We start from the raw sequence: 26,534 nt of genomic DNA, 5'->3' as shown, positions 1-26,534 counted from the left end.
AAATACTTTTCTTTCACATAATTATATAGCATTGCAGGAAAATTATGCAAATGTATTTATAATTACGCAAAATGCAAATCCATCATGTAGCCCTATATTTTACAGTGAAATTCGTCCTCGTGTTAATTTTTGATTAGAGGACCCAATAGCAGGGAAAACACAAGTGGCGGAAATCTGCCCGTTCACGTTATTTTCAAGCACTTTTAGTAAAATGTTGCGGTGAATAGCAAATTACTCGCTGTGGCGTAATGGCCTGTTTCAGGAATTTCGCGCAATTAGCATAATGCCGGTGTAATTTAATCGCCCGTGCCTAGTTTTGAAATGCTCACCCAACTGTGATGGTTCTTTGCAGCAGAGAGAATTGCAGAACTCTTTGTTGGACAAAAGGAAAACTGTACGCTGTACTCCTGTTCACGAGTCCAGGCGCTGGTTTGTTTCATGTATCAAACCTGTAGCAACACTTTGCATGCATCTTGGCTTAATCAGGTGCAATACTGGTGACACTGACGACCTCCAGGGCCCAGCAAATATACAAAGCTCGTGGCGACCGAGTAATATACCTAACAGCTTTTGTCGATTTCTTAGGTGCTGATGACAGATGGACCAGCAAAGCGTCCGGCCCCTCACTTGATGCTTGCATCTGGACAATACCGAAGCCGTTTTGTGATATTGGGACTTGCACAGTTTATAAATTAGCCCAAGACCAGGAGGGCATTTTTAAGTGCCTGCAACTTTTCTTAAATATTAGTAAATTGGTCCCATTCCCCCTGCACACCACCTCAAAGTAGACTCTCTCAAGGAAGCGCCATCAATTACCTAAAAAGTTGACAAGCTGTGGGGGTGGGAGGAGTTAGTGGAGAGGGTGAGGGGAGCACAAAGGTGCGGTCAAAAACAAGCACTGAAGACAAAGGTTCTTTGGTGTCGAGATATTGAGGTAAGTGTGCTGGTGGTCAATCTGTGCTAGGGGCCCACCTGAGATAAGGGTGCCGGGGGCCACTGTATCACAGGGCCCGCCAAAGCGATTTGCTGAAAGCCCCCTCACCCCGTCAACAAAAGAGGAAAGAAAACAGTGGTTATGCTAACAAAGCCATTTTATTAGACAAGATGCCAGCAGCATTTCTTCCACATGGAAAACACGGAGGGATCTGACGCCAACTAAACAGCAATGGCGGGCAGATCTACAGGAAAGACACTGCCACCCAACAAAGAACACGCAGGAACTGTAGGGAAGAGCTCCAGGGGGGGCTTGCTCTTATAAAAGGAGACCTTCGATGCAGATGTTGATATCCAAGAGATGCAGGATTCCGGCATTCAAACACCCTTCAACGTGCTGGAAAAAGCTGGCGCCTAGAAGCAAAAGAATAGGAGGAATAAGTGCTTTAATCAATGCATAATATCTTCATCTCGTGTAGTTCACTTTACAGGAGGGTTATTCACACGCACAAAACGTCTTTCTGTTGATTATTGCAGGTCGCTGTTGGCTTTGGATGCCTTTCTGGTGCATTAGGTGCCTTGCTTCCGGCGTATTAAGTACAGGAGTAGATAGGACGACAAAAAGCGAGAACAGGACGAATGCAGCTGCTACAGGCGTGAGGCTCAACGTCATAAAACGTCATGGTTTGGTTCATACCAAGTTAGTCAATAAGAGTGTGTTTCGCAGAGCCATGTTGGTATAGTTGTTTTGAGTTTTTTTTCTGAATGGTTGTTCTATTGTCTTAACTGTTGGCCAAGGAGTTTAACCCTATGTCATTCTACCCTTGGATCCATCAGTTCCAACATTTGGGCTTTTAGCTTTCAGCCAGAAACATGCACTCTTCGAGTTTCTAGCTCTCTCTGGCGACAGCCAGGAGCTCCAAACTTTGGGATTTAAGATCTGGGCCGCATTGTGATGGACTGCCGAGGCGAGCTCTTGTTTTTTTCATGCTCCTACCTTTAAGACAGCAGCCGGAGAATTATCGGGGTAAATGAATAGACTGTACGTGCTGTACTGCAGGAACTAATAACAGGAGATGGGCACTGGTTAAGCCAGCAAAGGCCATCAAGATATGGCCAGGGGATGGTAAGTTTCATCTTTAGCATTTATAACCCTCCATTCTATAGGGTTTTTAAACTGGAGCGATATAAATATCCTTTCTAGTTTTAGCTTATTAAGCAAAGATCTACATCTTGGCCTGGTGTGATTAAAAAAGAAAACCATAACTATAAAAGACAACCCTATTTTCATACATAGATGGGCTTTGGCACAGCCCTCTTTACCTATTGTGTTGTTCAACTGTCATTCACATTTGCTTGCTCCCGCTACAGCAAGGGGTCAAAGGGTCACCCAATGTGAGCCATTGGCTCCCTTGTAGTATGACAGCTTTTTTTCCTTTTCACAGGTGTGCATCCACCTAAAAGATAATACATGTCAGTGCCACAGGTGGTGGGCCGACATTTTGCCTTTCAATTTTTCTTTCTGTTCTTTATAATTTTTATTTTTTATGGACTTTCTAGAGATGAACAGCTGAAGTAATGAAAAGTCAATTTTACCTTTAAATTAGCGCTAGGAAGCCCTCTGGTAGCAATGCGCTCTAAAAGTTCATTAAACTAAACTAAACTAATTTACACCAATGACAATCATATTTTATACGATATGCAGTACAATGGAAAGGGTTTTCTATGCCAGTTATAAGCACGCCTACTTCCATAGAAGCAGCTGTACGTTTCTCTTAAAATGGTATGCCAAGGCTTTTTGTTACACGTAATTTTTTTTTATTGCAAGTATATTATCAAACTTTTTATGCAGCATGTTTCTTTTTTGGCATACGGTTGTAATAAGCAATAGAAAAAACAACATTAGATAAGCTTTCAAAGACAGGCCTATTGACTTTTCAAAATCTAGTTGTTTTTTCCTCTGAGTTAGGAAGTCCTGTCCTTTGTGTTTTAGCTTTGGGGGCAGACACTTCCTACGTGCAAGGCAAGTTGGGGCACTTTCCCTGTCTAGTGGTATTTCATATGAAATATCTAGAAAAAAACGAAAGTGATGCAGGACTACTTGTCTGCAACTCCAAGCTTCTTAGTCACCTATGGAATCTTGCGTTCCGCCGCTAGCAGTGACAACGAACAAAATAGTAAAACATGGGAAATTTAAAGTATGTTGAGCGAGACTGCTCAGAATGCTTAAATAGAACAACATTTCGTAGACTGCACTCACGTTTTAATTAGACATTTGCAAATGAATTTAAATAATTTTGCAGGCATTCAGACCTCCAGATTACACTCAGATTCCTATAGCAAATACATTAACTTACTGCACAATATTTGCATCTAGTGAAAGCAGCATAGGTCGTTTTTTAGATATATCTGTTGAAATGTTCAGTGAGCTACAGATCTGAGGCCATATTATGTAAAGTAAAAAAAAAAAAGAAAAGAAAAAAGAAAAGGATATAAGAGAAAATAATAAAAAGAAAGTGAACAATGAATGTACGAAGGAAATAGGCAAAGAGAACAAAGAAAGCAACAAAGAAAACAAGAACGAAGGCTTTGAGAAGGCAAGAAAAGTAATAATTGAATGACGGATACATGGAGATAGTTGTAGGTAAGAAGAAACTTCCAAATAGAGAAGATAAAGAAGGGGGAGCTCTTTAAAAAGAGAGATAAAGACTATTTTTTATCCTCGGTTGTCTTTATGCATTCACCAATAAATCGGTTAGTTACAAAGAACGCCATTTAAAATTCCAGCCCGAAATAAAATTCAATGTTATGGTGACAACATTTTATACAGTGCACTTCAACCAATATAATGGTTTCCTGGCACTGTTTTAGCACATACTGCACCTACCAAATATTCTGATGAAAATTTGACGAAAAAATATGTTTTTAAGCCAAGTACTTCCTGAAGCTCAGACAATTCCAAAGATTCTAAGAGTTGTTTCACAACTTTGCAGCTTGCATTGAACCTTTACAGCCATCTCTGTATACATTTTTAAAATAGTGTTTCATATATCTTACATGCCTGAAATAAAGGCAGGAGTCTCATTTCTTTGTAGCAGGAGTGTCAGTGTAGCCCAATAATGGCCAGATTATTGCCTTATTTTTAGACTAACCACATACTACGTAAATGAGTTCCATTAAAATTCAACGAATGTAAATTCATTTTATATAAATATCCTGAAAATTAGGCAGGGATCTGGCCTTTCAGGAGCTAGCAGTGGGCATTCCAGAGTTACAGAGGCTACAATTCTCTATGGTATATATATATATATATATATATATATATATATATATATATATATATATATATATATATATATATTATTATGGATGCCTTTCAATTTGCAATGTGTTGAAGACCATACATCTCCTTACAGCAGTGGTCTTCAAATTTTTTAATGTTGCGCTCCCAGTGGAAAACAAAAACATCACTCCCCCATACAATTTTTCACAATCAATCCATTAAATTGGCAATATTTAAATATGTGTAGACTTATTTAAACATTGCAGTTAAGTTATGTTACCGTTTTAAAAATGCAGTCAAATACATGATGCCAAAAATCCTATTCTTGTCAGACAGGCCTTACTAACATGTAAAATAATGCACTGTAATTATTAGGAGTGAGGGATAGATTTTTGAATAGTATTTGGAGTCTCTTCTCTTTTGACACATTCTCAGCTTGGAAATAAATGACAAAACATGTTAGTGATGGCCCATTACTGAGCCGTTTACTGCTGCTCATTTTTTCATCTTAAAACAAAGCCCAGTTATCAGTATAAGGCTTCTTTGGTCCAGAGCCTGGTGCTCCTTGTGTCACATTCACTGTATAGTTATGGCTTTAAAGATACAATGCTAAATCTCTTCTGGCCATGATGATTTGTATTGACTGAAGGGGGGGCCAACTGATGTAGTGTAGATCCAGGAGGCATGGATTCAGGCCTGCTTTTCACTGTAAATGTCTCCAATGTCAGTAAATTCTATTTACATTGTCTGTAAATTAATCTCCTGCTGATAGCTGGAACATTTGGGATGGTTCTAGACACCTGGTCCTGGGTTAGATGCCACTGGTTTAGTGGTTACTCACCTTGAACCTCCTCAGCCAGGTAGGTTGGGATTCCTCTGCAGAGGACTTCAATGGGTTTCCCGTACCGGGCCAGGTCTTGGGCTGGTGTCTTGGTGGCGGCATACTGCAGAGTGCGTGGGGGAGCACACTGTGGGGCCTATGGATGGAAGGGGAAGGGACATAAAATGAGTATTCAGTTATTATATCCTGTGCTGTCCCTAGATGCCTCAGATAACTATTTCCTCCATCTAATTTAGATTAGTGGTTAAGCCACCACAATGAAGGTAATGTTACTTGGTGCCTCAATTGACAATGTAGACATTAGACCACGTTTTATGATTTGATAACTTTTCTTAAATTACCTTCTTATCCTTGGTAAACTGTGCCAGTTGTTGGATGCTGGGAACCAAGTTCTTGTTCAGCCTGTTCACGTAACAGACTTTCTTGGCAAACACTCGAGTTGCAACAAACCCCTGCAAAACAAACACTCTAATTATATTTGGGCATTAAAGATTACCTAATATGACCTCCCTTAACTGCCTTAGGTGTTCATTTTGGAAGGATACTGCCAGCTAAAGAAACTGAGGGAAAAGCAAGGCTTTCTTATAATTCCATGATGCAATTTGCTGTAAAGCATGAGCATGCCCATTCTAATCTGAGGGAAGACCCTCTAGGGGATTTTGTGAGAAAGGCAGATTCAACTTTTGAAACTAAACAGCCATACTGATGAATATGAACTGTGGGCTATGTGTGAAGGGTAGACAGTTTTTCACAAAAGTAGAAATGTTTTAGACAATACAAGAGAAAATATGTCTATGAAAGAGCAAAGACGCAGACTTGTAAAAAAAAAATTGTGGTAGCAAATGTTAATGCTGCCACTGTGGAAGAGCCCGGCATGTGCTGTTGTCACCTTAGTACACTTTGAAAATGTAATGCCATTCACCCTGTTACAAAACAGGTCTGTCCTCAAAGTATACATGGTGTGGACTCAGAAGCTAAGTTCTACACTCCAGTGTGTAACTAGCTCCCTATGGCAGACCTTTCTGATAGACATCTTTTAAGACACTGATTATCATGCAGAAGGTGATCTCAAACAATAGACTCAATAGGATGTACTCTTTGTTTGACATATCAAGAAATCAGTGTATGGTTAGGGAAGTAGCAGGGTACACCCAGAGTCACTTAAAAAATAACTTTGCTATAAGTCTAAAGATCTGGCTGGTCTGGTTAGGGCTCCTTTTCAGTCAGCCCGGTCATTTGTTGATGTACCACAGTCTTAGGGTGCATAATATTGTACAGGAGTGTGTTGTTACCTACTATGGTTTTTAAAAGAGATCTACAGATCGAGGTAGTGGTATCTGTTTGGAAATCACAAGATACCCTGATAGACAGGGAGGTCCAAAAAGAGACGTAGGGCTGAGGCAGAGTAATTACATCAAGAGTAAGTATAAAAATTCAGTAGGGTTGAGGCAATGTCAGTCACGTGCCAAAGGTGGCAGTGGCCTGTGTGGAAACCTTTCAACCCGACTACAGACCAGTTGACCTTCGCTTAGTGCACACCAGCCTCCCTCCAGTAGAATAGACCATGCAAAAGAGAACGAATCTTAGTATGCAGACCAAAACTCACATTGCCATAGTCCCAGACAGAGTTCCAGGAGTTCCAGCCAGCATTGGTGTTGATGTTGGCAATATTGTCGTGGTTGTCGATATTCACTGTCTGGTGCACATCACCACCATCGTTGCCGCGATTAGTGAGGCTGACCGACTGCATTGAGAAATACACACATTAGTCAACTGCAACATTAAGCACCGCCCACGACTCAGTAAAAACGTCCTATTGTGTTTCCCTAACACATCTGAAAGCGTACACCATCCAGTCAGTTGTTCGAAAGGAACCTAGCAAGAGCGTGGTTTGTTGACTTGCTGCCACACCCATGTAGGTATGATGTGTCTTCAATATACCAACTTTCTGTCATCCAACCCAAGAGTTCTCTTTTTATTGATCTGGAGAAAAGGGAATGTTGAATCTGCTCTTTTTAAACCTAACCTTTGACCCGAAAGATAAACAGAAATTGTTATGCTGATACAATGACCCACTGATCAACGTGGAACTATAGAAATGAAAATGAAACCAAGTCACCAAACCTTGCATTTCCTAGGTAAATATTTGCTCACAGACTTCCCTTTAATGTTGTAATTGTTTCTAAAATCCTTTGCATCATTCCTAAGACACAAAAGCGAGAAGTGAGTGATTTTCATTGCTAAAAAAGGAATTTATTTTCTGACAATTTTGACCAGCAGTAGACGAGAAGACCTATGTTAGGCACATTGTGGTGTAATGGCTATGCAATTGCATCAAAGGGAATATGGTTCAAATTTGCTAGAGTTGTTTAAAGAGGAAACTATTAATTATCAATTGTGGGGTTCTAGCCTCTAACGTCTGTCATTTAAACTTGGGATATTACAAAACACACTACACTTAAAGGGCAAGGTCACCGCTTTGGGCATCTTGGCTCTGAATAAATCGTTTTCATTGTTACCTAACTGAATTATAATCTTTTTATCGACTTCAAAAGGATGAAAGTCTAAGTGAAGCTAACCCAGTGGGATTTTGAACCTGTGGCCAAGAGATCAAACACAGGTTTGAACTTTATAAAAAGATGTATTAGATTAGTGAGCGACCAGACCCAACAGTTTAGAAATATCTATTTTTCCTCCTTCTTGTCATTATTAATGTCTCCTCCTTATTCTTCATCATTATCAGTAAGCATTCGGCAAATGGAAAAAATTCGTTTATACACAGATCACCTATAAAGTTTTGAATTTGAAAACATGAGACACCTTTGCATTATCAGTAGCAAGCAGATACAGCTGTGCCGAATTGTGACCTACCTCATGTGCCTGCTCAAAGTCTCAAACTACACCTCCCCGAGGGCACTCAGTAAAGACAGTCAGTCACGTAGGGCGTTGTTTGTGATTGTTTTGTTTTAAGTGGCGTTTGGCTGCAGTTTGTAATTGGATGGACAAGACTGCACTTTACACACAAAACACAAGTATTGGGAGAGTGCACTTTCACTCTTTGAAGCATTTTGACCATGAATAACCGAAGTTTGTTCCTCAGCTCAATGACACCAATTTTAACAGCATCACAAGGATGAATGTGACTGGCACCACCTAGATCTTAAGCTGTGGCCCTACACAAATTACTGTAATAGATGCAGTAATGCACAGGTCAAACACCTTTACAGAAAGGTGTCCGAACAGCACAACCATGATTGGTTCAGTTGTTAATCGGTTGGCATAAACATTTCCAGTGCTTTTGTTCTAATCACTGCATATAAACGGTATAGGACTCATTCTGTCTCTAGGTCGAAACAAAAATGGCCTTTAGCTTATAACCATTCACTAAACGTTTGTGTTAGTTGTGTTTTGGCACCTTGTACTAGAGATGCAATGATGCATTTGGTATGTAATTTGAGTGTGGTTGTTGTGAGGTAATCGTGTGTTTGGAACTGAGGGTTATCTGTAAATATGAGTATTATATTTTAAGCATGTTTACTATTGCTGAGCCAAACAATTCCAAAAGTAGTCTATTATTCTTTGATATAGCCGTAAATGATCTGCATGCTGGTTGCTGGTCGGTACTGCTGAGATATTGATTATATTGTGACTGCCAATAATACAAATGAATCAAAAACATCAACAAAAAATAATAATCAATGGTACACAATGTGGCTCTATCTTCAGCACTGCTGACCCATGCGTACCAATGACAATCTATGATCAACAACGTAGACTCAAAAGCAATAATGCTGATACAGGGAGCGATATCAATACCAATTGCATTTTATTGATAAAATTATTTATAAGTTGCTGGTATACCAAAGTCCCAAAGCCTAAAAGCACTTGACTAACCTAAGCAAAGTTTATAAAATAAAGTGTAAGCAAACACAAATCAAATGATCCTCAAATGGTCCCTAACCCTTTTCCAGTTATCATTATACCTCCAACGCCTAGCAGAAGTCAAAACACAAAAATAAGAACGATTGCATAAGGATTGCAGTGGTCAATTGATAAGGGTTGCAGTGGTCAAGCCCAGAGATATGGAATTGAAAAATAAATCTTTTGAATATATGAGTCCAGAGTTCACCACATAAGGCAGAACATTACACCTTTAGAATACTGATGATGTCACAAGTCCAAGTAAAAGAAAGCTAAAGTTACCCAAAGAGGTCATGTTCTATATAAACTCCCACCAGCAATTCTCTGTATTGAGTTACTTTTGAGTTTGCAGAAGCATCTCTGTCAATTCCAATACATTGTCAAGAATATGATGCAAATTTGCTGGCAACGAATGGACTACGTAACAATGCAGGCAAACCAAGACAGAGTTATACAAACCGAGGGATGATCCTTTATCTGACCCAGCTATTTAGATTCTTATGTGAAGTTCATTGTGGCAATTGTTCAAAAGTTCGTTAACCATCAGTTATTTGAAAATTCTCCTGTCTCTTATTTTACACTTTGCAACAAAATAGAATCTTTGGTATCACCAGCAGCAACCACAGATTATGTGATAACTCCATTGAACTTGTAACTCATATTTCTCTATACTCCTCAATGTAATGTATTATTCGCTTCCAATAATAAAGGTTTAATAACCATAAAATAAGCCTCTCTTTGGTCTCGAATGGCAACTCATCTTCAGCAGCACTAGTTTATTCTTGATCAACAATGCAAAGATTGGGATAAGGATTCACATATAAACGGTGAACACTTATGATCTCGAGTGATCACAACAAATGCAATGGAGAGGATGTGGCGTAACGTGGCTCAACATCCTGTGATCCTGGGCAAATCACCTAATCTCCCTGTGCAATGCTTCACAAATTCCCGATTTTTATGTCAACAAATCTTATTTATAGTCAATAATTTTGACCCATAAGTAAGAAATGTCACACATTTTTAATGGTGAAGAGTCCAGTTAATGGTACCACATAATTAATAATGCAGATAGATATCAACACTTAATTAATACTGTAGCTACCTGTCAATAATGCTGAGCAATGGTCAGTGGTCATTTTTCACTAATATTGACTCATATTTATCAAGGTTATTATTTGTTAATAAATCCACACCACGATCAGCTGTTTTGAGGATTAATCGTTGATAACAATCATTAGTTAAAATGCTGTTTTATGAGAGACTGAAATGCCCACAGGTGCAACATCTGTGGAGCCCTGCACAGGTCTGAAGAATATGAGGAGTAGGCCAGAGGTACTTGGGAGGGTCTGAAAGTATACTCTAGGGTTAAGGGAGTGGGGGAATTGACAGTTCAATGATGGTGTACAATCTATGACACTTGTGATTCTGGAGACTGTAGTTATACCTGTGCTGGTAATGAAAATGAATTGCAGAAAAATGCTGATTTATGGATAACAATGGTCAAATGGTCAAAATGGCCAATGAAAGCAATACATGGTCAACACTCCTAAACCCCAAAAATGTTTTTCTGCAAGCAAACTAGACAAAGAGCCAAACGGGTTTATGAAGCTAAAGGACAGAAATATACATCAATATGGGTAAACATAACCGAACAAGATTAACCCTCTGCTACTCCAAGATCAACTAGAGTTAAATCTGCACATGCCCGCTCTACAGGGAACCCTACTACTATTCACAGTCATGATATGTTGCTTGATCAATGGAACATAAGACAGTCAATAGGTAATTAAGATGGAGCATACTAAAACATCACTAGCAGTGTCTATCACAATAGTTTTACAAGATAAAATGACCTTCAACAAAGGCCAATAGAATCCAAACATGTTCAGAAGTGCTGAAACAGGGTAAAACGCAGCGTCTGGACTACCCCCGCCGATGGTTCGTGACAGTGTAAATAGTGGTAAAGCTATAATCACTACACGTCTGTTAAGTGATGTGCTTCACCAGTTCTTATTGATCATTCAACACTGATTCTGTAGCTGTGCCAAAATACATTATTGACTTACGTCATTGCCCAGAGCTTGTGCCAGGAAGACTCTCAAAAGAGCAGCAAGGAAAATCTGAAAAGCAGACCAGAAATGATTGGCTTTGTTCTGCTTCCTAAAATATATTTATGATTGATAACATTTCATGTTTAGCAGATGCAGAAAGAACATATAGCAATTTCCACTAAAAGAGACATATTCTTCAAACTTACATCTTCTGGATTATTTTCTAACTTTTGGAAAGTTAAAATACAAAACCATACTCACAAAACCCTTCATGGTCCTCTCCAATATAGATGCAGGTGGCTGAGAAGGATCTATCAGAGAGTGAGTTAACAGCGCTGTACCGTATATAATATATAGACATTTTAGAATAATTACAAAGGTGGAGACTCATTGATATCGCGCCCGCACTGTGCTATCTTTTTGGAAGCCCTCCATCTCCTTGCAGAATGGTAGGATAGATTGCTGTTGTAAACCTTGGCAGTATCTGCAACTGGTTCCTTTCCAGCCCTGTGGGCTTTGCTGCTGAGCGATATCAGCAAACATTTATTTGACGTGATAAATATTCGATTTGGTTTGGCAGAGAAATCTTTGGCATTCCATTGAATACAACTGAGAATATGAGAACATTTGTAATCGACTCTTACTCGCTCATACTTAATTCAAATCATGAGTTTTAGATTACAGCCAATTACATGTTAACAATTTGTATTCCGAATGAATGTTATAATTTTCATAAACACTAGCACTCAAAAACTCATGGGTGCCATTGGTACTTTTCCCATATCACATACTCCTGCAGTCCTCTCCCTCTGACAAACATTTTCAAGTGGGGTCTAGTATCAATCTCTTTCAAATAACGTTGGATTTCAGAAAGTCAAGGCATGGGTCCATTTAATATTTAATTTAGAAAAAGGGGCCAAGTAAAGTCTAAGTCCAATTATCTTGGTACAATTGTTGTTCTTTCATTTGCTTGCAATATTGTTTTTGGTTGCTGTCACGCTCTAGGCCCCTTCCAGTGTTACACCTTTCTATCTGGCTTAATCGGTACAGGATAATTAAATAACTCCTTAACATTTGCTAAAGCCCCTGTTAGGTTAAGGTCCAACCTTTGGCAATACCATAAAATATGAATTTCTTCCACAATACTGCCCAAACTCCTCTCGCACCTGTCTGATGCATTTGAAAACATACTTTTGAGCCTCCTCCTGCCCTATACCAGTTGCTCATAATCATTTGTTTCTCTGGTGATTGCTTCTTGATGTTGCTGTCAAATCCGACCACAACTGAAGCCACAGTTCAATTTCTACCTCTCCACCCAGATTCCTTTCTCACCTCAACATATACAGCCAAGGCACAATGGGTTGGGCCTCTCTAAGCATTGCTTAAAGTGTATATATAAGCCCCTCTGGTGGAAGAACACTTCAAAAAGAGTTAGTAATCTAGTCACAGCTCCGTCTTTAAAACCTATTCTGCAAGTATCTCAGTTGTTACCCTTCATCAGTCCCAAACTCCTTTTTCCAAGAATCAAACACTTCGTGCTGCACTTTTGGGATAGGTTAGCAAAGTCCTGTATTTTCCCCTCTTTCGACACTTGCATTGACCAGCGGTGGTATACACAGCAATTTAAGTTGAATAGGTGTTTTGGGATAGAAACCACTTAATCTATTCTTACAACATTTTATCTGACTCCTGCCAACAAACTGTCAAATGTGCACCTAGGGCCATATTTACAAGGCCCACTCTGCCCAAGGATCTCTGGTGGTGCAAACTGCAGATCCATATCTATAAGGCCACGTAAAGCCAACCTGTGTGGCTTTTTATGGCCTTGTATATGTGGCTTGAGTCAACACAATGCAAGTCGCTGCGTTGCCTCATGCTGTATTAGTGAGGTATTAGTGAGGTATGCCATTGGAGTTACAGAGGGTGTTCCCACATTGCACCCATGGCATTTGACACAGTCACTGATTTAAGAGAAATCGTAAACCTGGGAATGCATCAAAAGCCTATGCCTCCCCAGGAGTGGCGTAAGGGAGAAGCAACAGTGAGAAATAACAATATTTCTCCCCGTTTTCCCTCTTTCTATGTGTGCTGCATTCTGAAGCACACAGAGAAGGAAATCACCTCCATTGCTTTTGTGCAGGAAGGGACACCTTCCTGTATAAAACAATCATCCCACAATGCAGGCACCCTTGCACCATGGTTCAAAGGTGCATGCATTGGTGGATGGTAGCCATTTGTGCACCCTCGCAGGGGGAGATGTCCGAAATACACCATTTGGCACATTTCTGCTTTCCCAGTGGCACAGGGCAGTGCAAAAAGCTTCCTGCTGCACCGCCTGAGCCATGGGCCTTGTAAATATGGCCTAGTGTTTTACTAATGCAATCATAGACCATTCAAAGATCATACATAATTAGTTGGCTCCATACTAATCTGTGAAATCTGGTATTCTGAACACACCTCAATTTCTGACTGCCAAGAGCAATTTCTTAAAAAGCCTTTCTAGTCAATCAATACAGGTTTCTTGGAATTCTGGTAGCATTATGTACCAGAGAAGTGGTGTGAAGCTTTTGGGTGTCTGTAGCAGGCTGGCTCTCTATGTGGTGTGCAAAAAAGGCACACTGTGCCAAGAGGCCAGGCAACCACACATTGGTTTATAGAGGTGAAAAGCTTGACCACCTAATGCTCCAATTTGTAAGGTAGCTTGATCAGGCCAATCTGAGAGAAGTACAAAGTATTTGTTGTACTCACAGTATCAATAAATGAAGACAGTTAAAGGGATAATTCGAGACCAATTTAGAAAACAAGTCAGGTTTTCAATAGATTTTTAAGACCAAGATCATCAAAATCAGGTCAGTACTTTTTAAGTTATGATTATTTCAAATTTAGCAAAAATAGTCTTTTTGCACGTAATGATGCACCATAGGTATTAATGGGAGAACATTTCAAAATGCACATTAAATCAGGCAATGCGTTAACCAATGTTTCTTTTTGCTTTTAGGTCAAGGTCATCAAGAAGTCCTGTGTGCCAGCTGGAGGACTTTGGGCGGTTACTGGTTTTGGCATTTGTCAGGAAGAGCTGATGAAAAGCCCTTGGAGCTGGTGCAGGACCACTGTGGGGGACCACTTGGAAAAACAACACAGGTGAGTCCAGTGGGCATTCTTGGAGTGTAGAGGTCATAAGGCATGGCAGACACTTAGAGCATAGGTAGTTCTCCGGGTATAGGCCCAGGGAGGCTGGGAGTGGAACAGATAGGTGAGCCAGGAACTGTGTGCAAAGGTGGCCTTGAAAGCATAAAGCAGGTCACATTGAGGATGGATTGCGGGCCAGCAGGGCCACTCTGTGGGGTGGATCTTATGTGTTCTGAAGTTCCTCGACTCTGCTTGCTCCTGGTCCTTTTGTAGTCTGGAGTAGACTTTTCTTCTTGCTGTCCAGTGTTGAGTGACTAGTACGATGGGCTTTTGTTAGGTTGAGCCACTGGAGATTGCAGTGCTACCAAACTTGACATATTTGCAGGATTTGTTCTCCGGGTCCACTGGGTGAAATTTGGCCTGGCTTCGGTGTCTGATTCCTTGGTCAGCAGCAGGTCAGTGAACTGTACTTCACTGGTCTTTGGGTCTTTTGTTGCAGGGAGAGATGCCTTCACTCTGAAAGGATATGTTTGACAATTTTCAGAATGGTGGAGGTCCTCTGGGGTTTTGTACAGTCCATCTGATGTCCATGCAACCCCACAGTGGCGAATGTCGAGTGCTGGGTGCAGCAGGCAGGGTTTGTCGCTTTCGTCTTTGTGCAGCAGGGATGCAGTTCTCAAGCCTTAAGTCTTGCAGGTCTTCTTGTATCCTTGGAATCTGATCTGCAGGTCTAGGGGTGCCCACTGAATACTGCATTTAGTGGGCATTTAGGGGAGGGCTATAAGTGATCAATGCTTCATCTACCTTAGGGTGGCTACACCCACTATGTGACAACTTCCTGTGGGCAGTGGTCACTTCCTGTCCTTAATAAGCTCTTTTTCTATCATGCAAGATGGAGGAAAATGAAATGGAGAGGTCACCTTGCATTCAACACCTTAGGGGTGGTGCAAGGTGGGGGTGGTCACTCCTTCTGTCCTTCATGCATTTTCCTGCCATTGCTCCCACCAAAAGTGGGAGTTTGCAGCGGGGGCAGTCATTTGCTGCTAGCAGCAGACCAGGGGTTTGAGTTTCAAGGGTGGCAAGTCCATTGTAGCACATAGGCAGGGTTGTGCACATTCCCGGGGAGGAGGTGTAACACCTGTACCAAGGAAGGGTTTTGTTCTCTGGACCCAGAGAGCACAGGCTCTCAACCCCAGGGTTCCAGCATCTTGTCTGATAGTGGCAGGCTGGTTGTGACTGGCCAGGACGCATGCCAGGGTAGTTAGCTTTTGCAGGGAGTACGTCTAAGGTGGCCCCTGGTACATTTTGCAATAAATCCAATACTGGTACCTGTTTGGATTTATCATTCTGAGTGGTTTGGTACCAAACAACCAAGGGTGCAAAATGGCCATCTTATCACTGTGAAACTTGTACTGACCAGTGTCCAGCACATGCATGTAAAATGACATATACTATGTCCCAGGTTTGGCAGGGCCACAGAAGGGGCTATTGATCCTGCACCTGTGCCCAAACCTGCAGTATAGTGCACCCTACCTTAGGACTGGAAGGCCTGCTTGAGAGATGACTTACCTATATTGCATGCAGTGTGTAGTGGACAGGGTACACATGGTGTGTCCCATGTCAATTTTGCACTTTAGGATTGCACCAGGACACTCAGGGGGTCATTCTGACCCTGGCGGTCTATGACCGCCAGGGTCGCAGATGACGGAAGCACCGCCAACAGGCTGGCGGTGCTTCATTGCCCATTCTGACCGCGGTGGTAAAGCCGCGGTCAGAAAACCGGGGCCGGCGGTCTCCCGCCGTTTTTGCCCCAGCTGGGCGAATCCGCCATGGCAGCGCTGAAAGCAGCGCTGCCATGGGGATTCTGACCCCCTTACCGCCAGCCTGTTTCTGGCGGTTGTCACCGCCAGGAAGAGGCTGGCGGTAACGGGTGTCTTGGGGCCCCTGGGGGCCCCTGCACTGCCCATGCCACTGGCATGGGCAGTGCAGGGGCCCCCGAACAGGGCCCCGGCCGGCTTTTCACTGTCTGCCTAGCAGACAGTGAAATGCGCGACGGGTGCAACTGCACCCGTCGCACGGCCGCAACACCGCCGGCTCTATTCGGAGCCGGCTTCTGTGTTGCAGGCCTCCTTCACGCTGGGCCGGCGGGCGCTAACATGGTTAGCGCCCTCCGGCCCAGCGGGAAGGTCGGAATGCCGGCAGCGGTCTTTTGGCCACATAGCGGCCAAATGGCGATTCCCGCCTGGCGGGCGGCTACTGCCGCCGCCAGACTTGGAATGACCGCCTCAGTCTGCAATAGAAGTGATGGGTGAACTTGGATGCATGGTCACTGAGGGTGGCACAATCTGTGCTGCTGTCATCAGGGGCCTACGCCTAGTACCCCATGTCCTGGGTACCCAAATGCAATTTACTAGGAAATTATAGTAGCAGCCAAAAGTGTTGCCAATTGTGCCAATTTTGGTAAAGAGATCTGGCCCAGGGAACCTAGTTAGCTGAGGCCGTGGGCACTAACAACTCTGAAACCACATCAAATACCAGGCAAAAAGTGAGGGATAACCATGTCAAAGAGGCTCTTTCTCACAGTTTAAATACATTTTTGTTTAAGTTCAACATTCATCGAAATTTCACATTTCCATATGAATTAGTTCCTCATATGACAAGTAACAGGACAGAAGATCGGGCGGTGCTGGGTGGTAAAACATAGAAAAGGGAAAGTTATCAACATAAGCAAACAGAGGAAAAGGTGTATGAGACTAATAATGAGTAGGAGAAACAAAGCACACAATGCAAAAAAAAATCTCCATCTATAGAAAGACACTGATCATCAATACTAAGCAGTCCATTCTCGGCCCAAACACCTGTTGGCATTTCGGGTCCCACTAATCAGACGCAGACTTAAGTGGAAGACTTATGACTTTACTGAGTGCAAACCAGAGCTTTTAGGGCAGAAAAGCAAATTACATTGGAATTTAAGTATATGATATCATAAGTAACAGGCAACAATTGAATGAATACATATATATATATATATATATATATATATAAATAGTTACTTTAGGGCACGAGTTATAGTTACTTGATACAACTAATTATAACTGGTGAATTTCTATAGTTTGGTACATTTAAAATGTGAGCCTAACTATGACGTGACTGTAAACTTTTTTATGTGAATTTCTATGTTTTTTAAATTCTATATCCTATCCATAACGTCCCTGTAACCGTTGTTTTTTTCCAGTGAATTTCTATGTTTAACCTATATTCATTTTAATTATTATACATTAATATAACCACAGTCATGCACGGCCTTTGGCCGTGTGTTGCTGGGGTTGGCCGCTAGGCCTGGCCTGAGGCCAGTCCCTGCGGCCAACCACTATAATCAACCAAACCCTGCATGAGACCCCCTCCTCAGCCTGGTATCAGCCCGGGAAACCCATCTCCCGGGGCCCAGTGTAAATGTTGAGGTTTTTGGGGGGTAAAGGGGGATGCGTGTTCCCCCTCCCGGGCCAATCTCATTCCGGGGAACCCATCACCTGGAGCCCGGCATAAACATGTAATTCTTTTTGGGGGGGGAGGGGTGCCACCCTCCCTATGCCGATCTCAGCCCTGGGGAACCCATCCCCTGAGGCCTGGGGGGTTGGGGTGCTGTAGCTTAACATGTAGTTTTTTTAGGGGAATGCATGACCACCCCCCCCCTAGGCAAATTTAAGCCCAGGGGTGTGGCCTAATTATTTTATTTGTGGGTGGGGAGGAGGGTGGGGAGGAGGAGGTTGTGCCACACAGCCCCCCTCCCCAGGCCGATCTCAGCCCCAGGGACCCAATCCCCGGCCTAATTTTGTTTTTTTAGGTAGGTGGGCAGTGTGGTCTCCCTCTCCAGGCCGATCTCATCCCTGGGGACCCCATCTCCTGGGTCCTGGCCATGTAACCTGGGGGCCCACCAGGGTACCCAGTCACAATGTTGGAGACCTTGGGGGGGGTAAGCCTGAAGACCCCCACTGTTCCTGCTGGCTCCCCATCTCCTGTTGGCAGGGAGACAGAGGAAACCTCTGCTCACAGCAAGGGAGAGCTGTTTGACAGCCCTCCCTCGCTGCAAGGAGAGTGTTTGCTGTGACTTGGCTGCCGCAAACAGCTTTGTTCTGGGGGGTAGGCACACCAGTACATAGCTGGAGCCAACCCTAGGGGTGGTGGTCCCCAGGGTCATCAGTGGCTCCATGAGGGGGGCTGCACAGCCCCCTCCAACATGCATAGCCCCAGGGAAGTTGCGGCCTCCGGGCCTTCAGGGGTCCAAAACAGACCCCCTTTATTCTTTTTTTTATAGCCTGGTGAGATGGTGGTCCCTGGGACTGTGGGGGGGGGGGCACATTCCACCCCACGTTGTTTTTATTCAATGCACCAGGGAGGTGGTTGTCCCTAGGTCGGCGAGAGGGATACAGGGCCCCCCACATATTCGTTATAAGCCCCAGGGAGGTGGCGGTCTCTGGGGCAGCGGGGGTGGGGGCTGGGTGTCCCCCCAGCATTCAAATATAAATGTCCCCGGAACTTGGCCCACTCGGGGGGTTCTCAATAACAAAGCATGGGAGACCGCGCTTATGTTTTTTTTTTTTCAAATTTTCATCGGATCTGCAACTCCGCCACGAGTCACTGCAGATTTTTTTTTAAAATGCTTTTTAGCCTGGAGGGGGGGGGGTGGGTTCCCTTCGGGACCCCAGCACCAGAGGTAAAGGATCAGGGTGTCCATACCCTGACCCTTTTGTTCTTTTTATCCTGTTTTTGTGGGACTCGGCTGAAGCAGAGTACCAACTTGGCTGCCAACACTTTCTCGTTGAAGTGTTGGCAGTCAATCAGACTCAGCATGAAATCGGAAGTGGTTGTGAATCCTTCTCACCCCTATATATACAAATTTGGATTTCCTTTAATTTCTCTAAAACTACTGAACGGATTTACACCAAATAACCAAAACGGCACTTTGTGGACCACAAGCTACCTTTCTGCCAAATTTGGTGTAATTTCATCCAGTGGTTTGGGTGCTATCGCTGTTCAAAATCCCCATAGAAAAATGAGTGGTGAAAATGCTTTTTGGGACCCCCCTTTTTCTTGGCCTCTGCTTGACGGATGACCCCAAAACTTTCCAGACAGCGGCTGAAGTGAGCATCATATTTTCTTGGAAACTTTTGTGAAGATTCAAACAGCACCAAAGGTATTAGCAAAACAATAAATGTCCTTTCTATAGAAACTAGGTCCTAACTATAACTACCTGGTGGAGACAGACAGGTGCTGTGGAGGCTTTCAAGTAGCGACCCAAAATGTTTTTAAAAAAATCTCTGATTATTTGGGACAACCTGAAAGCTGAAATGGCAGAGGCAAAATTAGTAAATGTATCACAAAATGCACAAGAACTATGCAAAGGAATATGGAACCCGAAACCAGGGCTAAATATGATTTGCCTCTTAGCATAATAAGCATGAGGGAGCTAAGCTGGAGGCAGAGAATGTGGTGTTAGAAACAGAGCTGCCGAATTTGGAACTGGGGAACTAGGTTTGAGTCCCAGTGTCAGGTTAACATCCTGTAATTCTGGCCAAATTAATCTCCCCGCCTAAAATATTAATGTGCACTTGTGTAATGTAACTGGTGCTCATGTAAAGGTCGCAAATACCTTTGGGTCAAGTTTGTGCTACATAAAACTGAAACAGATTACATGATGTGATCATGAACAACACAGCAATCAATGTAGAGAGCTTGTTAAGTATTTAAGATCCTTAAAATTGATGCTTGATCTAGTGAGCTCAAAAAATAAAAAGGTGGGATTTTTAACAATTCGCATTGGGAGAAGAAACAGAAAAACTAAAACTTCATGCACCAATTGGTGATGTAGAATATTTTATATAATCATTTAATTATTTACTGTGATACTTGTAGTTATATTATGTACTCATATTATCCCTGAAAAGCATCGGTTTATGAGTGCATTCAGGAGAGCCCTCATTTTATTGTTTTTTCACCGTTCGTTTTTCTAGTGAGAGAGTGCAACTTGGCTGTGCCATTACATCTCTTAAAACATTAAATTAAGGGGTGGTTGTTCTCCTGTTTAACGTAATAAATGTTTTAATTTAAACATGGTGCACTGTGAAATATACAATTAAACGTGCACCGATGAATGCAATGTTTCATGTATACCATATCTTATTATTTTTTGAAAGAATGTTATGGTATACTATTTTAGGAATGTTATTCTTTATGATCATTATATATTTGACAGAAGAGACGCATAGACTGTATTTAACCTGAAGTATTTGTTCTTAACTTGTTTGGTCAGTGTGAAGGCCCATATATATTTTCTGTGTTCTAACCTTCAATATGAAGCTTGCTTTTGAATGTTTTTAAAGCTGCAGGTGTCAGAATCTGAGACCGAGTTAATAGGGAGCTCATTGTTTGGGAAGACAAGAAAAGCCCAGAGAAATGCTTATCAAGGACAGAAGTATCCTGGGATGGTAGCTAAAACTCATGTGAAATTCCAAAGGGGTGTACCAAGGTCGATGCTGAAACTTCAGAAGGCTCAAATGTTAATTAGCAACATTGTTTGTGATCATGATTTTGAACTGGTAAAGGTATTTTCCTATGAGATCACCCTTGGATGGTATAAGAATTAATGTGGTTTAGTTAGCAGTAATGGTCAAATTCCCTGTGTCTTTAGCTGAGGGCGGACCTCACTGAGATACATCCCTTGAACTTTAAATTTCTATGTGGCTTCATACCACCTTACCTCTCTTGATGGAAACTTCTACAAAAGTTTTGTCGTGCTGACTACTTTCCTGAACCCACAGATATTATCATAGTTAGAATATTAGGCCAAATGATAAGGCAGGAAAACTTGGATTCAAACTCAATTTTCCTTATTTTCTGCATTATCCCCAATGCATTAGTGGTCTTTTACATGTTAGTTAAATTCTATACTGTGAAGCGTTTTGATTCTTCTTTGGTTATTCTGTACACTTAAACTGTGATTTTGAGACTCATTTGTAAGGTTGACTGTGAGTTTGAAATAAATCCATTTGAACAATAAGTTAGTCTCTGAAATTGAATGTGTGATGATCCAGTTACACTGTAATTCATTTGATGCTTTGTCTCCTTATCCCTCAGAACAGAGAACAAAAGTTCATCGGACCCTGGATTTAGAAAAAGGGCCCAGTGCTGGAATACTAGTTTGGTTCATTTTAATACTATGTTTGTACAACACTCACACTGCTTTAAAATAATTGCTCTGGAATGTGTTTGGCAACAAATCTAGTGCATCAAAGACTGTTGTCCTAAAAGCATTAAAAATAAGTGAAATAATTTTCATAAAGTTCTTGAACACCAAGCAGGAAGAGATTGGCAATACAAGCTCCCCTCAGACAGAACAGACACAACTCAGTGTCCTTGCATGCTTCACTCGTGCACGTATGAGGCCCAATGCAGTCGGCATCTATGCAAATTAACCTCATACACACAGGAGGTACAGAATAGCAAAACAAATTCTATCATGCAAATAACATGCCAGAGACATCAGGTACAGCATTGACAGCAGCACTTTAAATGTCCCACTAGTTCAGGACAGGTGAACATATTGAAACGCCCTTGCTGTCAACCACACGCTTAACTGTTTGATGCACAGCACAGCACTTCCATTTAAAATGCTTATAAAAATGCTGTCAATTTTAAATTACCACCACTAATACTGTATAGACCTTTATACAATTGGAGATGATAATAAGGCAGTTCCTGATTTTCTGAAAAGTTCTAAAGCACATTGTAGCTACAAAGCTCAGTGGAATATACCAATATTATATCTTTGAGAAAGTTTATATTGCAAAATTATCCAACTTTAGATTAAGTTGATAACCTTGTGTGCACTGTCAATACCGGTCCTGCAAAATATAGTCAGTAATTGGACAGCATATTCAGGCTTTCTGTAATTCCACTGGGACAACATGGTTCAATTACAGAATCTTGTCTAAGTCATTGTCTTGCACTAACCATGAGTACTTTATGAATGATCAAATTCCATTTCTGTCATAGGTTTTCAGGTAAATAAATTGTATGAGTCATGTTTCTTGATTGTATCTTTTTTGAGTATAATTGAGTATTTGAAATCATGTGGGAGCAGCTGCTCTTTTATAGACCTTATTCCGTAAGTGTCATGGGCCACAGGACTGGTGTCAACGAAGACAAAGAGATGGAGTGCCAGCATTAATTGCAGTGAGGGCACAGGTGCCCACCTTCTATTTTATTAGCAGGGTCACCTGACTGGATGAGGGTGGGAAAGTGTATAAAGCCCTCTTCGAACAGGGGACTGTATAGTAACGTGTCCTCAGGACAGGATGCTACAGTCCCCAACCCTGATGGGGCAGATCATTTACCTTTTCACTGCTTTTTGGAAAGAGGACAAGTGAAGGGCAGGATGCAGGGTAAGCCCTTGGCCCTCTTTCCTGGCTTTTACTGCTCCACATTGCTTCTATTTGCTCTTCTTTAGATAAACACTAAAAGCCTATATTGTACTGAGCTGTAATGATACCCGTTTGCTGAAGCATTGGGGCATTTTCTTGAATATCCATCAATGAGGTGAAAAATATTGAACTGAAAAACGATTTTTTCAAACCTATTGTGCCCCTTAACTGTGCTGGAACTGTATTATATTGTATGTCCCAGAAAGGGTGAGGGCTTATCTGGGGCCTGTGTTGGCATCATGGGCTTTGTCTCCATGTTCTGCCTTAGAAGTGCCAACAGGAAGGGTTGCTGCCTTGCTCCATATCATGAGGACATCTGTATTCCAATCTAGGTCTTTTCTGTTTCATATCATCTTTATTATGTGTCTTAGTCCAATTAGTTCAATGAAGAAATCAGGACTAGCACACAACGAATGCCTTATGTTTAATGTTTCTTGTTTTCAGTTGAAACTGATTATAGCGGATAAATCCCAACCAAAGCAAATACTTGCTTTTCTGTTTTTTTGCTGCATTACTAGTGTTTTCAAAGCAGTATTTGTGCTGCCCCAATCTCTAAGCACTTTTCTATGAGGCTCCCACTATTCCACACACTCAGATTATGATAAACCCATGGTAAGCCACCAAATATGAACGTTCCCAAAGGACCCAGGGCCCCAAAGACTACTACAATCCCTACTCCCTGGCGTTTTCGAAGGATGGCTCAACTCATCTGGATTCAGCTTGATCTCTGCATTCTGTTGTGCTGCATTCATTGGCAACTTATCTAGTTCTTTTTTTCTTTGTACACTGGATAGAAAGCAGACCACAACAGTGCATGCTTGACAACTAATGCACACAATACAAAGATTTAATACCTGATGCAGTTATCACATATGCACAGCAAGAATGCAGCTTTAAAAAAAACACAGTCACACATTCCTGGCACAATGCAATACTTAGCAGTCTTCACACTAACGTTCAAATAAACACCATCTCCTGTAGGCATGGCCCAGCAACGTAAAAACACAAAACGACAAGGGAAGAAAAACGTCACTAAAGTAAACTTCTGTGGAATTGATCTACATTTAGCATTTCACCTCCTGTGTGCACATGTTGACTTCATTTACAGAGCAACCAATAAAGTCCATTGACTAAAGGTCTCCTGTGAATCTTGATTTTATTTCCTACTCCAGCTGTTCTTCCTTACAGCAACACATACACGCACAGTTTGCTCACAGGAAGGCTCCTTTTGCTAACATTATGTATATTCATTTCTCAGCAGGCTTCTCTATGACCAGGGTGAGCAGGAGAAGACCAAAACAAAACAGTCATGTTACAATTATTAGTCCATTCTGTTCTTGGCATCTAGAGACAGAATTAATTTGACAAATCCACCCTATCGGTGATTTAATGACAGCAATTTTAAAATCTAATAACATTGTGTGATGCTTTAGGGAACTTCCTGTCTGTGGTTTCTGAACAGTTAGTCGATTTGAGTTGCTCACATCTATATATTTATACTCACAAAGTGTTGAGGAACAATCTATTTATTTATGAATTAACATTTTTAAGTATTTTATTATTGTACTATCAATTTTATTGTATATTATGAAACATTACCTGCGAGTTGTGAAGGCACCTTACTGTTTCCATCTCATAATTGTACTTTGCACGTTTTTTCTTCTTTATAAAATAAGAGGTCTGTTACTCCCTTTTATCAGAATTTTTCAGGCCCGCAGTAGTAGTGACTTAACGAAAGTAAGTTTAAAAGGTAATACTGTGAGACGGTGTCATATTGTAGGCAAATTCCTGTTTGTAGTTTTATAGCAGCTAGTCGTTATGAGCTGTTGATAGTGATAGATGTCTACTTACAGAGTGATGAGAACCAATCTATTTCTTATTCTTAATGAATTGGGGGTTTAAGTATTAGGTTGTATTATCAATGTTATGGTATAGTGTAGAATAAGAGTTGTTTGTATTGCCTTGTTGGCATGATATCAAACTATTAATAAAACTTGAAACTTGGGGCCATATGTATGGCCTGTTTTCAGTCGCAATGTGGTGCAAGAGTGACACAAGTTTTAAATAAGATTCATGAAGCTACGCAGGCCACCTTGTGTGGCCCTTCATGGTTTTTCAAAATTTCAAGTAAAGTAATGCAGCGCAAATTGCTGCGTTACTTTGCTCTGTGCCAGGGTGTTGTGTTCCAAGGCAACATCCCTGGACTTTGACTCATTACCAGACTTACAGAAACTTCTAAACCTGAAAATGCACCAAAAGGATACACCTTCCGAGGGAGGAGTAACAAGGAGAAATATGTTTATGTCTCCTCGTTTTTCCTCTTTCTGTGTGTGCTGCATTCTGCAGAATACACAGAAAGAGGAAAAAGCCTCCCAGTAATGTTTTTGTGCAGGAAGTTTCCACTTCCTGCACGGAACAATCCTGCTTGCAATGCAGGCACCTTTGCACCATGGTGCGAGGGTGCCTGAACTAGGCTGCCAAAAGGGCGCCAGCAAAGAGAGAAAGAACAGGAATGTGCAGAAGTTGATAAATATGGCACATTCCTGCCCTTTCCCTGTGACACAGGGCAGTGCAGCAAGATGAATTGCTGCACCGCCATGTGCCACAAAGCCCATAATAATAGGACCATGGTGGGGGGATGTGGCCAAGATGGCGGCCGTGGCGGACGCTTCAAATCAGGCTCTGCTTCAGGCCCATAAAAGTATCCTGTTTGGTGCTCCTGCGGCACCAGCCACACGACATAAACAGTGGCGGTAGCGATCTGGAGGTGTCTGGAGCAGTTGGCGCAGCGCACGGTCAGCGGGGTGGTGTTCGGGACCGCGGAGGTGGACGAGGCCTTCCCCGGGGCCGGGACCTGAGGACCGGGAGGTGCGGCCGTGGCATGTCAGTGAGGAGTGCCGCGCTGGAGACAGAATGCGTGGTGGAGCAGCGCTGAAGGAGGATCGGCGGTGCAGAGGTGTAGCGGAGTGAAGTTGCGGCTGTCTGGGCGCTGCTTTACATGCGTGGCTGGAGAGAGAGGCCACGTACGGTGAGGAGTATGCGCTGCGGGCCTGGGGATTGCAGAGCGCTTCGAGTGGATGCTCTGATTGCGGAGCCAGCTCCCCTCCTTCTGTTTGTCCCCCAGGCCCTGCCCTATAATATTGGTGTGTGGCTAGACACAAGAGTTCATCTCCAAGACATCTTGTGTCCAGGAAGTGAAGGGCGGTAGCACACGAAGGACCAGGAAACTGTGAGTAGAGACTGCACGTGGCCGGGGGGGAACGGAGGCGGAAGAGACAACTACAGAGGAGGTACAGTGGCTGGAAACCCCAAAGATATTGTGCTAAGTGAAGCAAACACCACTGGTTATCTGGAAGGGGGACGTGAACACTACAAAAAGGGTGAATTAAATTGTACTGCACAATAATACCAACACACTGAACAGGCCTGCATCTGATTGTTGCTTGAGTGATTGCATTCCCTGGAGCCGGTGATGGTAATGGTTTTCCAGGGTGTTCATGTAGACCTGAAGCTACTTATATCATTACCAAGAGGATATTGATTTATCTGCCAGCGGTGAGTCGAGTGGTCCTCTTGGCGCAGTGGGGGAGTGGAGAATATACTGGGTGTAGGCAGTTCACCCTGCAGGAGAGACATTTTGTGCGGATAGAATGATGGGGAAATCTAAGACACCCAAGTCCCAGGAGCGATCTGGTCATATAGCTCTTCCTGAGGCACAACTTGAGGTGCTGAGTTTGCGCTCTTTAGAAAGTATGTTGCAGTCCCACTCTGGTCAATTCGAGAAGATTCTGCAGGCTATCATGGACACTAAACTGTCTCTTGAAAACAGAATAGACACGGTCTCCCAGGACCTTAACCTACTCAGAGTGGATCACCGCAGCCTGGTGGAGAGG

At 42.4% G+C, this 26,534-nt stretch overlaps 1 protein-coding gene across 1 annotated transcript; it reads right to left on the bottom strand.

Moving 5' to 3' along the window:
- Positions 1-1,252: 1,252 nt before the first annotated feature.
- LOC138265128 (gastrokine-1-like) lies at positions 1,253-26,140 on the bottom strand. Its single transcript, XM_069212669.1, has 5 exons — positions 26,051-26,140; positions 6,664-6,801; positions 5,399-5,509; positions 5,058-5,193; positions 1,253-1,347 (listed from the first exon to the last, which is right to left on the bottom strand). The coding sequence occupies exons 1-5, from the start codon at positions 26,138-26,140 to the stop codon at positions 1,253-1,255; spliced, it is 570 nt and encodes a 189-aa protein (XP_069068770.1).
- Positions 26,141-26,534: the final 394 nt, after the last annotated feature.

This window comes from Pleurodeles waltl, chromosome 11, assembly GCF_031143425.1.
Source record: "Pleurodeles waltl isolate 20211129_DDA chromosome 11, aPleWal1.hap1.20221129, whole genome shotgun sequence".
Classification (NCBI taxonomy): Eukaryota; Metazoa; Chordata; class Amphibia; order Caudata; family Salamandridae; genus Pleurodeles; species Pleurodeles waltl.
The sequence above is the reverse complement of the archived record's forward strand: the minus strand, read 5'-3'. Positions and strand labels throughout refer to the sequence as shown.

Bases quoted from the DNA above. Each gene is read 5' to 3' on its own strand.
- LOC138265128 (XM_069212669.1), bottom strand. From the start codon at position 26,140: ATGAACACCCTGGAAAACCATTACCATCACCGGCTCCAGGGAATGCAA. The intron at 6,802-26,050 runs GTATTATTGTGC...TTCTCAATGCAG, and splicing joins CAGGCCTGTTCAGTGTGTTG to TCGGTCAGCCTCACTAATCG. The intron at 5,510-6,663 runs GTGAGTTTTGGT...TTTGTTTTGCAG, and splicing joins CTGTCTGGGACTATGGCAAT to GGGTTTGTTGCAACTCGAGT.